The following is a 15,020-nucleotide window of genomic DNA, read 5'->3' as shown; positions in this document are numbered from 1 at the left end:
ATTGTAATTGCAAATAACTTTTGAGGAGGACAGAGGTTGGAAAGCATTAATTTGTGCAAAGTTGGAGAATAGTGAATATCCTTTTCTGGGTCCCTGTGCAGAAGCACAAATGTTTAGTCAGTACTACATAGCTACTATACCTAGGCATGAAACATTAGAGTGGTCAGGAAATAATAACTATCTTGCAGAATGGGTAGTTAAGAACTCAGCTTACTTACTGGAAAACCTGTGGTACAGACAACAGGTGGAGGGTGTGTGAAATTGCAAGTTAAAAATGGGCTGCGAGAAGAATTTTCTGTTGCTATCAGTAACGGTTGGTCTTCCACAGACCCAGCTGGTGAGTAAAGTGAGTAGTTGGGAGCTAGCAGTTGTAGTGGCTGGGATAAGAGAGGAAGTCAGCTAGCAGGATTCTAGTGGCATCTTTATACTTGGTGTATTGGACAGCGTAAGTCTGAGGCTGATAAACTGTGGTCTCTAGCTGGAACTTAGAGTAATGGCCTGAGTCTCTGTTTTGGATTGAGTTGAAATCCTTTTTGGCTTTGAAATTCAGCCTAGTGTGTTGTGGTGGGGTGGTTTTTTTGTTTGTTTGTGGGGGGGGTTTTTTTGGGGGGGGGGTTTGGTGTTTTTGTTTGTTTGGTTGTTGTTGTTGTTTTGTTTTTGTTTGGTTGGTTTTTTTGTTGTTGTGTTGTTTTGTTTTTGTTTTTTTCTCCCCAAAGTAGACTCTTGTGTAGGTGGAGCCTTTCTCTTTTTACCCCCTTGCTCTCAGTTTTTCCTGCCAATGCGATGAATCAAAGAATCATCGATTGGATTGAGTTGGAAGGACCCTTAAAGATCATCTAATTCTACCTCTCCTGACAGCTTTCCACCTTTGTGGATGTCCTTGTGAAGGAAGCAGATTTTCTTCTGTTTCAGCCAGCTCAGATTGGCCATTCCTAAACACAGCAGTTGAAAGCTGAAATGTTTATATAGTAAATAGAAAGTGTTTAAGTATATTTCTGAGCATATGCAAGACTTATGGGGTTATTTTCCTCTTTGTATATGTCTGTGACATTTCATATGCCCACTTGCTCCAACAGCATTTGACCTGTGCCAAATGATTACAGGAGCAGTTAATGAGCTGCACTGGGTTTGGACTTTGAGTTTGCTGTTTATTAGAATCATTGGCAACTGTCGAGGCTGAGCCTCTTCTCCTGGGCTAGCAGACTCAAGTGGAAATTACCACTGAATTTATGAGTTGCTAGCCCTAAACACTTTTTTCTTTATCTTTCATGAACCTCTGACAAGCAAGGAACATTTTTCATCAAAATGACCTCACAGAAATTTTAAGTGCATCCTTCTTTAGCTATTTTACTAGGTATAACTATGCACCTTAAAACTTTAGCATAGTTTCTTTTTCTAATTGCAGGAAAAAAAAAAATTAAACATGGGAGATATATTTTGCACTGCTTTTGAAAAGGCAGTTTCTGCTTTCTAATGAGTTACCTAATACACCGTGCAGTAAAATTTTCATCCTTCCCCTTGTAACTGCACACAAACCCATTACTTTTAGTTTAGCTTGACAGATTGGTGAAATGAAGCCATTTGAGAAGGGACGAGGGCTGAACTTTTGTAGAAATTCCAAACAGCTCTGCACTGAATCATCAGTCCCAAGAGCACAGACATTCCATAGAAATGTCAGACAGTCCTTCTGGCATATTAATGAGAAAGCAGCAATGAGTTTTCAGTCATGCTGATTTTGAAGTTCTTGCTCAGCTTCCAATAAAAATTCTTAGCATTTGATAATAGAACAGTTTAAGCAAATCCAAAATCACAATAAGGATACAATCCAGATTTGGGCTATTTCAGTCATGAAATAGGAGGAGAACCTTGCCTCTAGTGATGTGTTCATGTGTTACTACAATCACACTTGGTTCCTCAGCTTTTACAATCAGGACGAAGAAGACCTTTAAGTCTACCACTATTCTAACTACTTTGAGACTTTTCCTATTGGAAGATTGTGAATTTTAGCTTACTATATACTTAAGCATTGTTTTATCTTTCAATACTCTGGCGTAAATTTTGCATTCAAATTTTATTTGAAGCTTTGTTTTGAAATTTTTGTCACAGATCAACCTTGAGAAATAAAAAGTAAAAAATATATGTTCAGGAACAATAACTTACTGAAGAGATAGGGCGGGAGATTAGGTAGTTAATATGTCTGTGATTTTTTTTTTTTTGTCAAAGGATTTAATGTTTATTGAATGCAATGCAAAAAACTCCCATTCATTTACCACTGAAGTGGAATATCTAAAAATAAAAGGAAGTGCAAATGGGAACGTTAACAGAGTGAGTTCAATATAGGCACTTTGTATTTCCTCTTAATTTTAGAAGTAAAAGAGGAGGTGTTGTCAAATTCTTGTATTCTATAAAAATTAATTCCTTGGGCTTCCTTAGTCTGGGAATAAGAAAAAGTGAATTGACCTGTTTTCACTGCAAGAGCCAAAGGTTTTTCTCCAATACACAAGTCTGTAACACTATAATTGCTAGCCTGTGGGATTTGTTGTTGCAATGTGTCTAAAATGAATGGGTTTATTAGACTTCAAGTGTTTGATTTGTTTTATAGCATACATGGTAACTGAAAATACTGTAGTAAATGATGAAGGAAAAAAAAAAATCCAAGAAAACAACTACTGCTCTTCCCTCCCTTCTCTGCTCACCTGCAAAATGCAAAAATTGCGTATAGTACTCTATGGATGCATTGCTGCATATTTGTACTCTACGTAACATAGCATTTCATGGAATTGTTATTGTAATTAACCACAGAGTCCTCAGTCTTGATGGTGAGTAACAATACAACACAACATGTAATTTGTAAGTCCAGCTAGAAGAGGAAATTTTTTCCTTTAAGAATACTGGTGTCCTTGTGCGTAAGTAATCTTCCACTGGTCTATGGTATTTCTTCATTATCCTAACTATTTATCTAACATGTCTTGAGTTACCACCAAGTCAGTTAAAAATATTACTTTCACTTTTCCCCTGCCTGCATTTACCATTCAGAGAAAACAGTGGTGTTTAGCTATGTCCAAAAATCCAAAACTATTCTGTAACAAGTATATGGAGTTTTTGCGGCACCTGGAATTAACAGTGTGAGCCTAGCTGCTTATAAAATGTCAGCGTTGGAGACGTAACAGAGGAACAGAGCATAACGTCTTTGATCTAATCCAAAACTTTATGCTCAGTCTGTGATAACACCCTCGCCATCTTTCCTGTGCTAACATTCCTTCAGTGGTCCACATTTGTGGGAGGTTCTATGTCTCAATAATAGAAATGAAAGATGAATAACAATTGTATGAAGGATACCAGTTAACATAAGAAATTGGCCTTTCCTGCCTCACATATAAAATATAGGAAACTCCAAACAAATCTTATCCCCTGCGTACAGGACACTAAACATCAGTGTAAGCAGCATCCCTGGCATTTAATGAGAATCTGGTTCCTCAGATACTAGTAAGATCCTTTGCTGATACCATGATGTAGTTGTCATGGTTACAAAAGGACCAGGTGCTAAATACAAAGTATCAGAAAGAGGAAAATGGAGAAAAATCAATGTCCAAACAAAATATCACAGAGGCAGGTAAGATGATATCAAGAAAAAAGAAAGGGAATGGCGGCAGCAACTGGGGAATTCAACAGGAAATAAGAGGAGAGGTAGCTAATGAGGTGTTTGATCCAGAAGCAGACCTTGAAGGAACTTGACATGCTTATGTTTGTAATTAATGAAATACCTTCAAAGAGAAGTCTGGAAATAATATTCCCTAGCTAAAGTCCCTATTGGCTTACTCTCTTTGGAGCTTTGCGAATTATATCTTAAGAATGTACTGTGGAAGACAAAGTTATGTTCTGATACTGAAGCATGGATAGTGAATTTTTTCCCTCAAGACAATACAGCTGGTTGCATATGTGAAAAATATGATGTTGGATATAAGATTCGCATAGAGCATTCCTGACTCTGTGCCCTCTACTGTTGTTGATGTTTTGGGCAAGTTCCATTTGAAAGATGTAGCTCTCCAAGATGTAGCCTCTATGTTCTCTGCCCTGGTTTTGAGGCTGTAAAGATTTAGATGGGCTTTTTTTTAAGTTGGTGAAAGCTAATTGAACCTTTTGTTCTGATGAAAAGAGTATCTGAGATAATAAAATGAGCCTCATAGTGGGATGTGAGTTAGTATCACAGTGATTCCCTGAGCAAGTGGGTTGGGATCTTCAATTAATTCCTACAGCAAGATGGGAAATCAAGTTTCCATGGATACTGAGCCAGCAGCAGCACTGGCACTCAGCAATTACAAGTTAGTTTCCCTAAAGCTTGCTTCCTAAGGAGGATTTGCCTGCCTGTTCCCCCCTCCTCTGTATTCTGCATTTTCAAATAAAAAATTCGAAGACAGATGGACATTTGAGGAATAGTTAGAGAGAAAAAATACTGATCCCCTAACCTAGAAAATTGTGTTCAAGAAATGCAAGTGACTTGCCTAATTTAAATCTACAATCAGGAATAAAACAAAAAACATTAAAACTAGGGGAGGAGAAAGGCTGTAGCCTAATGAACTTTTGACAGTCACTGAGTATGACAGCAAGGCCTCGGTAAGGGCAGACTTATAACCAAGGACACTGTAAGAGCGGAGTACCTTTTCTAGTGCAGGGCTGTAGGTGGTTTCAACATAGATGCTCATCCAGGTGATTGCAGCAATGTGTATATTAGCACTCATGAAAGAAAATTGGAAGGAAAAAAGCGTCCAATTAAAAGTACAATATAGAAACCCCAAACTCTAGTTCTTACTCAAAAGCTTACTGCCAAGACATAGTGATAGGTGGTATACTCACATTAAAAACATGTAAGATAAGCAAGAGGAAGAAAGATATTTGGCAATTATGTGCATTTTTGAACCCCTTTTGATTCAAAGTAATAACTAGCACTGTATTTTTTATCTGCCATAGGATAAAAATTTGAGGAAATTCACCACCTTTTTTTTTACACCATGTAGTAGTCCATCAAGTACAGAATGAACACTGATAACATCCGTAGGAAGGCACTATAACTAGGAGTGTCTTCAATACCTGATCTCCTATTCAAGAAATCCCTAAAACATATTCTTACTGATTGTAATTTAAACTCCCGTTAACCTCTTACGCTGACTTATTTAATATGGTATTTATAGATCCTGGTCAGCTCCATCAGCAAACAGCAAAAACAAAAGCAATTTTTCGTGTTATTTTCCTTCCAGCACTGCAGTGAGAGTGGGGAAAAAAAAAACAACACCAAACTCATGGCATTTGAAAACTGGAAGACAAACTTTCAAACCAGTAAACTGATAGCCTTGCCATAACATGTTGAGTACACAACAAGCACTTTGGCTTTGTTTCTTAGTGAACTATTGCACAAGTGGGAGAGTACTCTGCATAGATATTTCAGGTTAAGCAGAAAGGCAGTAATAGAAAAGAGTTCATAGGTATTTCCGTGATGAATTTTCTAGTGTTTTGCTGTCTAACTCCCAAACCTTTTGTTGTCAGGCTGGTTTGCTTCTGTGGTTTTGTGATATCTTGTAAATAAACACAACTTGGAACACTCTTTGTGCTCTCAAGAGTTGTGCTTGTTCTCAAGGTTACGTAATACTACTTGCAGTATGTGTTCCCTGTAGTGTGCTAGGAGCGTACAATGAAACTGCTCTTTGAAAACAGTTTTCTGTCTGTCACTAGCACCAGTCCAACCTCCTCTACAGAATACAAGGCCTACATCAGAGGCTACAGTTTCATCCAGGCAGTAGTTAATGATGAAGTGCTGGGGGCCAGTAACCTCCACGATCCATCTAACTGAGCTAATTTAAGAGCTCAGATTCAAAGCAGAACTTCCTATCTATCAGTCTTCCTGAAAATCAGTCTCTTCTGCCATGAAATCTTATGAGGAGTTTAAGTGTCACATCTATTGATATTAGTTGTTCTATCTTGATGCAGACAATAAATCTCAAAAAATGGCATCAAAGCTCTTGCTTAGTTTCTCATTCCCTTGATTTTACATCCCTTACATTGCATTTAGTTAATCTTTATACATGAATATGAGCTTCACAATAAAGTTCACTGTTTATAGTCCTATGGAGAAATAAAACCCCTATGGTCTTTTCTTCCGTGTGAATAGCAGTCCACATATACGTTCATCCAGCATGCTATTGTATTGCTGGTGATGGCTGTGTTAGGTGAGGAAAATCATATTCTGCCTACAATTTGTGTTTCCTTTTTTATGAAATGTTAATCCAATGTCAGAAGACTTCCTCATCTTCAGTACACCGAGTCTGCCTGGCATCTTAAATAACCCTTCACCTCTAAAAATACACACACATACGGTAGATGGCATCAGTGATTCTTGTTCTGAAGCACAATGTGAACGTGTGAAATTATTATTACCAAAGGAGGAAAATGAGTTCTTGTGTAACAGTAGCAATGAGAACCCAGCACTGACAGAAGCATCTGTTGTCTTTGTTCATTGACAGCTTTCTGTTGAATGCTTATAATTGTTATTACCTGCTTTGCCTTTCTTCCACTACTTTCTTACCTTTACCTTTCTAATACTTTGTATATATTAATTCTGCAGGGACAAAGAGGACAGCCTTTTATATGGTGAATTGTGTAACTCATCCTGATACCACAGTAGACTTAATACCATTTGTCATAGGTCTAACAGCAAATGGAGGTAAGCATTGTCTCTTGGCAACCACAACCAAATTACTTAAACTGAAGGATAAAGGTTCATCAGAGCAGAGGTGCTCTTAAGCATCAGGGGAAATATTTGAATACTTCAAGTACTGTACAAGCTCTTGAAGTCTCTTAATCCATGCATCCCAAATGAACTATTTTTAAAGGGTTTGTTTAAATCACAGCATGAAAGTCTGAGAGGAAAGCCCTTAGCTGCTAAAAAAAAAAATGACATTGTCTTTCCTCTCATCTATAATGTCTGAGATTAAGATTAAAAAACAAGCAAGCAACCCAATTCTTACACATTCCATGCTCTAATTAATTTTTGTAGAGCATGCCCCACTCTTGAGTACCAGGGGAGAGTTCCCTCTCATGGATAGACAGCACCATCACAGCAAGTGGGAGCAGCATGTTTTGGGCCTGTGTACGGAACGGGTAGAATCACGTACCAGAATGAGGGAAGAATTTTGCAGTAAACACAGGGCATGCAGAGTCATGCATTCAAAAATTGCTGGTAAGAATCTGTTTTCACGCCTTTTAGGACTGAAAAGGCTACTTAAATATTTTCTCATTTATGAGTGCATTTGTATCCACTCCCTCTATGTCCCACCTAAAAGTGATAGAGATTTATTGTAATGAATGTAAGTGTACAGAAAGAAAAAAGTAATTATAAATACATTTCATGTATCTGTAGAGTATCCTACACTACAATACATAGAAATGTCACTGTTTTTATAACCAGATGGCTTGGTTCTGACATGGAGAGTGAGAGGGAAGAAACAACGCATTTCTTTTAAAAGCTGCAATACCCCCTCTTTTCTAATTATTCTAATTATTATTATAGAATAATAAAACATAATAACTAGAGAAATATAGGATTAGAGAATGATGAAACTTTTTAAAGGAAAAGCTGCATAAAGCTTGTTTTATGGTCTCGAGTATTAAAAACAGTACCCAGGGAAAACAGAAGAGAACAGAATGAGGTAATTGGAGGTTTAGGATAAAGACAATTGAGGCATGTGAATTTGAACAATTAGTAAGAGACCTAGAGAAATTATGCTTGCTGATGTTATTAGCACATATCCAGGCAAAAGCAACAGTTCTGAAAGAAAATTACTTAATTTTGCCAATGGACATTCCAGACACAAGGAAACTATGTTTGTGGATAAAGTGAAAAGTGCATCTAATTGAAACAAAATGTTAGAACACCAGGAAAATTACAAAGTTGGTTATTTTTTCTTGCTTTCAGAGTTGAACTTAGTTAATTCAGTGCCAACAGTAACAGTGACATTTTTAGTCTCAGTAGAAGTTGGAAAGACCTGGAAGTAAGCTCACCATGAAAGCAGTTAACAAAAAGTAACTGAGATATAAAGCTGTAATCGTGTGAAAACATATTTCAGGAAGGCACGGTGATTCTTTTATTGGCACAATAGCACAACAGATTAGTTTGAATAAAAAAAAAAAAAAAACAAACAAACAAAAAAAACCCCCACAAACAGTGAAAAATTTAACATTGAAAGTCATGCTGAGGCTGAATATAAAATACCAGCCTCTACTAATAAAGCAAGCAAAACAAACCCAAGGACTTGTCTCATGTAATCTTTAAGTTTGGAGCCATTATCTCTTCTCATTTCCTGACCCCATAGCATTTTGCACTCTGTGTCCTTGGAATAGGATTCCTCCCACTGAAATGTATTGAGAGACAACAAATACATTTGATAATGACGGACTTTCAAGGAGACCCAGTGTACTGCGCATGTTTATTCACTAGACAATCAGAGCCAAAACTGTTAAATTTTCAAATAACATTGTGACTAATCCAGTGGCAGTGTCTTATATTTCTGTGCTTTCACTAGGAGCATTAAGGGAAGTGTTAAAAATTTATTAAAATACTGCCATTTTGGAAAGACATTTCAAATACTGATCTATAAGAGCAAGTTCTTTGGACATTCAAATCATACTACCTAGAAAAAAACCAAAAAAAACCCAAAACAACAAATGTCTGGCTAGATGAACTAAACAGATCTTAGATCTCAAGAGTAAAAATATAACACCTTTAATGTAAATCCTACATACCTAATGTTGTATTCAGAAAAAGAAAATGGAACACAGAAGAGGAGTTTGGAAAAATGCATAACAACAAGCAATTTCCTAGCTCAGTGCACAGGTTGTAAGTCATCCATGGCCTCTCCAGTAGTTCCCTGAAGTCAGCAAGCCTCACCGGAATGGTGCAACATTGCAAAACAGTCTTTATTACTATAACTTATGTGCAGCTCAAGCTCATTACACCTCTTCTTTCTGCAACTCTAAAGCAGGTCTCTTCTCTTATACAAATTGATAAATTAGAATTACATTGCTAAAAATGAAAGTAGTTGAAAGGAAAAACAGGATTAGATTTTTCCATCTGTGATTTCAGATTTTGAAAAAAAAATCCAAATTTTTCTGAATTATGTGCTTCAAAATCTGTAAAGGAATATCAGGCCTAACACAGAGTGTGTGAATGACATTCTCTAGGAATCAGGCACCACTTTCTGATCTTGAAAAGGAACAGAATAAAAAAAGAGGACAAGGAAGATGCAATGTCAGTAAGAACTTCAGAAGTGTTTGTAGAAAAAGTCAAGTTCTGCTACTCATCCTTTTCTAACAGAGCTCCAAACTGTGACATGCTGATGAAAATCAGCCTAGTTGAAATCATTATGTATGGGACATCACAAAACCTGCAGCAGGTGTCTGTTAACAAAGGAAAAGCTCCAAATCACACTTTCAAAATAGAGGTTGGCCGGGTGCACTGAAAACTAGTATGATTTCTCTCCATAAAGTACCAAAGAATAGATGTGCAGTAGCTGCCATTGAGTAATAGCAGCTGCCGATGAGGAGAAGCTTAGTTTTTCCTGGAGGCATTGTGTTGCTACAGCCCATCACCGATTTTAAGGTGGAAATGTATCAGCGTGGGAGGCACTGCACAATGTTACGGACAAGGCACGGTCCTAAATATAGCAACTCCTTTAAAAACCATACACATAGCAAAACTCTAAATATTCTATAAAAGCAGGCAGACAGAGGCCTGCCGTTGCGCGCAACCTGAATATAAATCACAAAGGCGTAGAGCCTAGAGCTACCTTCCCACGGCAAAAGAAGGCCGCCTGGCATAAAGCGCTGTGTGGCCCGGTCCGGCGCCAGGATTTCCGCGGGGAAGAGCCAGCTCTGCAACCGATCGCGAGTGGCGCTGCGGGACGTGCGCGGAGGCGGACCAGAAGAGGAACCAAGTCGCCTGCCATTACGCTCCGTCTCTGCGGCAGAGGGAGCGCCGTCCGCGGCAGAGCACGGAGCCGCAGCCGGCGGCGAGCCGACCCCCTGGCGAGTCCCGCGCTGCACCTGACGATGGGGCGACCGTGCGGCGCGGAGCTTCAAGCCCGGTCACCGGCATCGGGCCCGCCTGAGCACCGGGCTGCAGGCGACAACTGCGGCCCCGCCCCCGGAGCCCCGCGCACTGCGGGGAAGCCCTCGCCGCGATGGCCGCGCACGCGCACTGCGGCCGCACTGCGTCGCCGGTGCCGCCTGGCCCGGCGCCAGGGGAGCCCCGCGCGCCGGCAGCGGGACTGCCCGGGCGGGGCGGGGCGGCGGCCGCGGCGAGCGATTATTTATAGCGCGGGTGGCTCCCCCGGCCCGGGGAGTGCTCTTCAGCGGCTCCTCGGCGTGCGTGTTGCATCGAGCAGGCGGCCGAGGCTTCCGTGCGGGGCCCGTGCAGGGCGCAGCCAGCGCTTTGCGGGAAGGGCAGGAAAGAGCTGTAGCCGTGTCAGGGGACAGTCCTAAGGGCCGGGAGAGCAGAGTCCCGAGCGCTGCGACTTTTCATCGCGCTTAAGTCAGTGGTGGCTGCGGCCATGTAGTACCTGGGGTCTCTGTTTTATCAGTGCCCCGTTCTCCGCTACATGAAGGAGGCGCGCGGAGCCGGGGTCTGTCCCGGTCTGGCGCTACGGGCAGACCTCCGCCACTCTCTTCGGGAGCGGGCGGAGCAGGGCAATCCCGGCAGGCTGCTGGAATACCGCAGATTGCCTTTCCGGGAGCGAGCAGCTCCCAGAAAACTCCACATCGAGGCTGCCGCAGGCGCGGCACCGCTGACCGTTAGCCGCCGGCGCTTGGCTCCTCCGCGGAAACGGAGGAGAGGCGAGTAGTGCGAGCTGAGCAAACGCGGTGGGGGCGAGGGGGAGCTCCGCCCGCGAAAACACGGCGACGACCCCGGGGTCTGCCGGGTGCTCCCCGAGGCTCCTGCGCCACCTGCCCGGGCAGCAGCCTCGCTCTTCCGCAGCCCGGGGCTTCCGCGTGTTCCTGTTACCTGGGGGCGGGCGCGCGCCCGGCTGCAGACTGGCCCTGCGCCCCCCCCAACCCGGGGCCGGAATCGCCATATAAGGATCGAGAAGAGTCCGCCGGAATCGAGACTTATAAGGTTGTTTCCTAATATGGAAAGTACGACCGGGGCTTCCGGCAGACTGGCCGGGGCCGGCGGGGACCAGGGACCCCATCTCCCGGGACCGGCGATGCTGCGGCAGCGCTGCGGCGGCGCTGCCCATGGCGGGGGTCAGGCTTGCACCGGGCGTGGGGCCCTCAGCCCGGAGCGGGAGAGGCCCCCCCGGCCCGGCTTTCCCCGGTGCCAGGCTCTGACGCCAGGAGGGGTCCTCCGGCCCGCATCCATATTAGGGCTTCCTGCTTTCCATATATGGCCATGTACGTCAGGGCTGGGGCGGGCCGCAGCCGGTGAGACCCCATATATAGAGGCGGTGCCGGGGCGGGCGGGGAGCGGAGCGCTTCCAGCGGGCAGAGCCGGGGGGAGCCCCGGGCGGGGAGCCGAACACTTTCAGCAGGCAGCGCCGGGGCGACAGCGGCGCGGGGCACAGAGCAGGCGACGGCCGCCTCGCCGCAGCCGGCCCGTCCGCCGGGCCCGCGGCGGCAGCGCCATCACCGGTCAGAATCGGAGGCCGGCGCCCTCATGGCCGCGGCCAAGGCAGAGATGCAGCTCCTTCCCCCGCTGCAGATCTCTGACCCCTTTGGCGCCTTCCCGCACTCGCCCCCCTCCATGGACACTCACTATCCCAAACTGGAGGAGATGATGCTGCTCAGCGGCGGGGGCCCGCAGTTCCTTGCCCCACCCGGGGCACCCGAGAGTGCGGGCTTCGGCGCCGCCGGGGAGCCCGGAGAGCAGCACTTCGAACACCTCGCGGCAGGTAAGCGCGCTGACCTCTTCCAGGCGGGCGGGGAGTCCCGGTCTGCAGCGGGGGCAGCGGCGCCTGCGGGAATGCCGCTCTGCAGCGTCGCCTCTGTCCCGGCGGCCGCGCGGGGGGATTCTCCTGTGTGCGTCAGCGGCTCCGGACTAGCTGCGGCTGGAGAACTGCCAGCGACGCTGCAATACGTTACTCTCAATTAGTAATTCACTAAAAACTGGGGCTGCGCTGTGAGAGGGATGCCTCGCGAAGCACCGGCAGCAGCTGCAGTGGCTGCTGAAATTAATTGCTATTCCTCTCTTTGCAGACACTTTTCCCGAAATCTCCCTGAACAACGAGAAAACCCTACCAGAAACCAGCTATCCCAACCAAACGACGCGACTGCCACCGATAACCTACACAGGGCGCTTCTCCTTAGAGCCGGCCTCCAATAGCAGCAACCCCCTATGGCCAGAGCCCCTCTTCAGCCTCGTCAGTGGGCTGGTGAGCATGGCTAATGCGCCTCAAACCTCTACTACGCCTACTTCATCATCACCATCCTCCTCGCAGAGCTCCCCACTGAGCTGTTCTGTCCAAGCCAGCGAGAACAATCCAATTTATTCAGCTGCACCAACGTTTCCCAATTCCACCTCTGACATTTTCCCTGAATCCCAGACCCAGCCCTTCCCCAACCCCTCTGGAGCCCCTATACAGTATCCACCTCCAGCTTATCCGACTGCTAAAGCCAACTTTCAGGTGCCAATGATCCCGGATTACTTGTTCCCTCAGCAACAGGGTGAGCTCAGTCTTGTTCCAGCTGATCAGAAGCCCTTCCCAGCCCTTGAGACCAGAGCACAGCAGCCTTCCCTCACACCACTGTCCACTATTAAGGCATTTGCTACGCAGACTGGCTCCCAAGAGTTGAAGACCCTCAACACTAATTATCAGTCCCAGCTGATCAAGCCCAGCAGGATGAGGAAATACCCAAACCGTCCCAGCAAGACGCCTCCTCATGAGCGTCCCTATGCCTGCCCAGTGGAGTCCTGTGACCGGAGGTTTTCACGATCTGATGAGTTAACGCGGCACATACGCATCCACACGGGACAGAAACCTTTCCAGTGCCGCATCTGCATGAGGAACTTCAGCAGGAGTGACCACTTGACTACGCACATCCGCACACACACAGGAGAAAAGCCATTTGCTTGTGACATTTGTGGCAGAAAGTTTGCTAGAAGTGATGAGAGGAAGAGGCACACTAAAATCCACCTTAGGCAGAAGGACAAGAAAGTGGAAAAGGCAGCTCCAGCCTCAACTGCTTCCCCAATTCCTGCCTATTCATCCTCTGTGACTACGTCCTACCCTTCCTCCATCGCCACCACTTATCCCTCCCCAGTGCGCACAGCGTATTCTTCTCCTGCTCCCTCTTCCTATCCCTCCCCTACACACACCACATTCCCATCCCCTTCTATAGCAACCACTTACCCCTCTGGCACTGCCGCTTTTCAGACCCAAGTGGCCACCTCCTTCTCATCTCCAGGAGTTGCCAACAACTTCAGCTCACAGGTGACCTCAGCACTTTCAGACGTGAACTCAGCCTTTTCTCCAAGGACAATTGAGATCTGCTGAGACTACTTTCTGGAACAGGAGGATTCACCTTTTCCATTGGTACTGTCAGACATGGAGTCTCCAACTCCCACAACACCATACGTTGCAAGGCTATTTAGTTTAAACATCAGCTGCCTGAAACAACTGCTGCTTAAGTTTTCCACCTGTGTTGAATGACTTAATTTGCATGGACTGTGGATATAAGTTCAATATAATTTTCCCTGTAAACAATAGTCTTTTACTAGGAAGAAAGGACTTTTGATTAAGTATCTAGCTGATGTAAATTGTACATGTGCCATGGTTTTGCTTTCCTTTAGGTACTATTGATGTTGAAAAAATCTTTGCATATTCATATTGTATAATTTGGAGTTTGCAGGGCCATATTTTGTAAGTGTTAATTCTATTTTAGTGACAATGCTGTAATGCATTTCAAACTTCTTTGGGAACAGCACTTACTGTGTTTGAGCATGTTGGAGTGATGCTGTGTAAATATCACCTGATGAGACTCTCACATGTGGCAGAAGTTTTGTTTTAAAAGTTACAAGTCTTGGTGCCTTTTTGTGAAGCCTTGCTGACGTCATGCGTTTGTGTGAGTGGATGCTTTGCATCTTGCCTTAAAGTGGAAGGGATGTTACTCAAAGAATGTAAGGAAGAGCAGGGAATGGGTGGGGACAGGAACAAGAGAAAGGGCCAGGGGATGGAATGTAAAGGAGAAACAACCAAACCCCACAACACCCCAACCCCCGCCACGCTCTCCCCCCCACCTCTCAAAGTCTATTTTTGTTACAAAAAATGTAAATATATATATATTCAGGAGTTGGAATGTTGTAGTTACCTACTGAGTAGGCAGCAATTTTTGTATGTTTTGAACATGCAGTTCATTATTTTGTGGTTTATTTTTACTTTGTAATTGTGTTTGTTAAAATGAAAGTGACTGTTTGGCTTCTAAACACATTGAATGCGCTTTCCTGCCATTGGGATATTTGGTGTACAATGCCCTTCAGAAAAAAATAAATAAAACATCAAATCGTGTAAACTTACCCTTTCCTTGAAATTACTACTTAGGAAGACTGCACCACAGCTTCAAAGCCACGCATACCACTTTTCTCCTGGGGAAAAAAAAAAATACAACAAAAAAACAAAACAAAAAACCAAAAACAAAACAAACAAACAAAAAAAAACCCAACAAAAAAAAACCCCAACTGTTTAAAGAAAGGAGAGGAAATCAATCATGTCCAGTTGCTTGCAAAAAGCATGGATGGTGCACTCATGTCCTTGCATTAGGTGTATCACCAGCTCTTTTGAAGTAGCCACAATTACTGTCTTCTGGCTTTTCCAGAGCTAACCTTAGACAGAAAAACAATTCTTATAGTGCTGAAATTTAAATTAGAAAATTGGAATCTCAGCTGCATTCATAGGCAGTCAGAAATCTTAGTAGATGTCAAAATAATAGAGCAGTTACTAGGCTGGAAATGCAGTAAGCTCAGTCATAAAGGCTGGTTG

General features: G+C 44.0%; 1 protein-coding gene across 1 annotated transcript; it reads left to right on the top strand.

Moving 5' to 3' along the window:
- The first annotated feature begins 11,514 nt into the window (after nucleotides 1-11,514).
- On the top strand, nucleotides 11,515-14,557 carry EGR1 (early growth response 1). Its single transcript, XM_040078487.2, has 2 exons — nucleotides 11,515-11,936; nucleotides 12,241-14,557. The coding sequence occupies exons 1-2, from the start codon at nucleotides 11,702-11,704 to the stop codon at nucleotides 13,536-13,538; spliced, it is 1,533 nt and encodes a 510-aa protein (XP_039934421.1). The 5' UTR covers nucleotides 11,515-11,701; the 3' UTR covers nucleotides 13,539-14,557.
- The last annotated feature ends 463 nt before the right edge of the window (nucleotides 14,558-15,020 follow it).

The sequence above is a fragment of the Hirundo rustica genome, chromosome 14 (genome assembly GCF_015227805.2).
Source record: "Hirundo rustica isolate bHirRus1 chromosome 14, bHirRus1.pri.v3, whole genome shotgun sequence".
Lineage (NCBI taxonomy): Eukaryota > Metazoa > Chordata > Aves > Passeriformes > Hirundinidae > Hirundo > Hirundo rustica.
The sequence above is the reverse complement of the archived record's forward strand: the minus strand, read 5'-3'. Positions and strand labels throughout refer to the sequence as shown.

Coding starts and splice junctions, on each gene's coding strand:
- EGR1 (XM_040078487.2), top strand. CDS start 11,702: ATGGCCGCGGCCAAGGCAGAGATGCAGCTCCTTCCCCCGCTGCAGATC. Junction 11,937..12,240: donor CTTCGAACACCTCGCGGCAG/GTAAGCGCGCTG, acceptor CTCTCTTTGCAG/ACACTTTTCCCGAAATCTCC.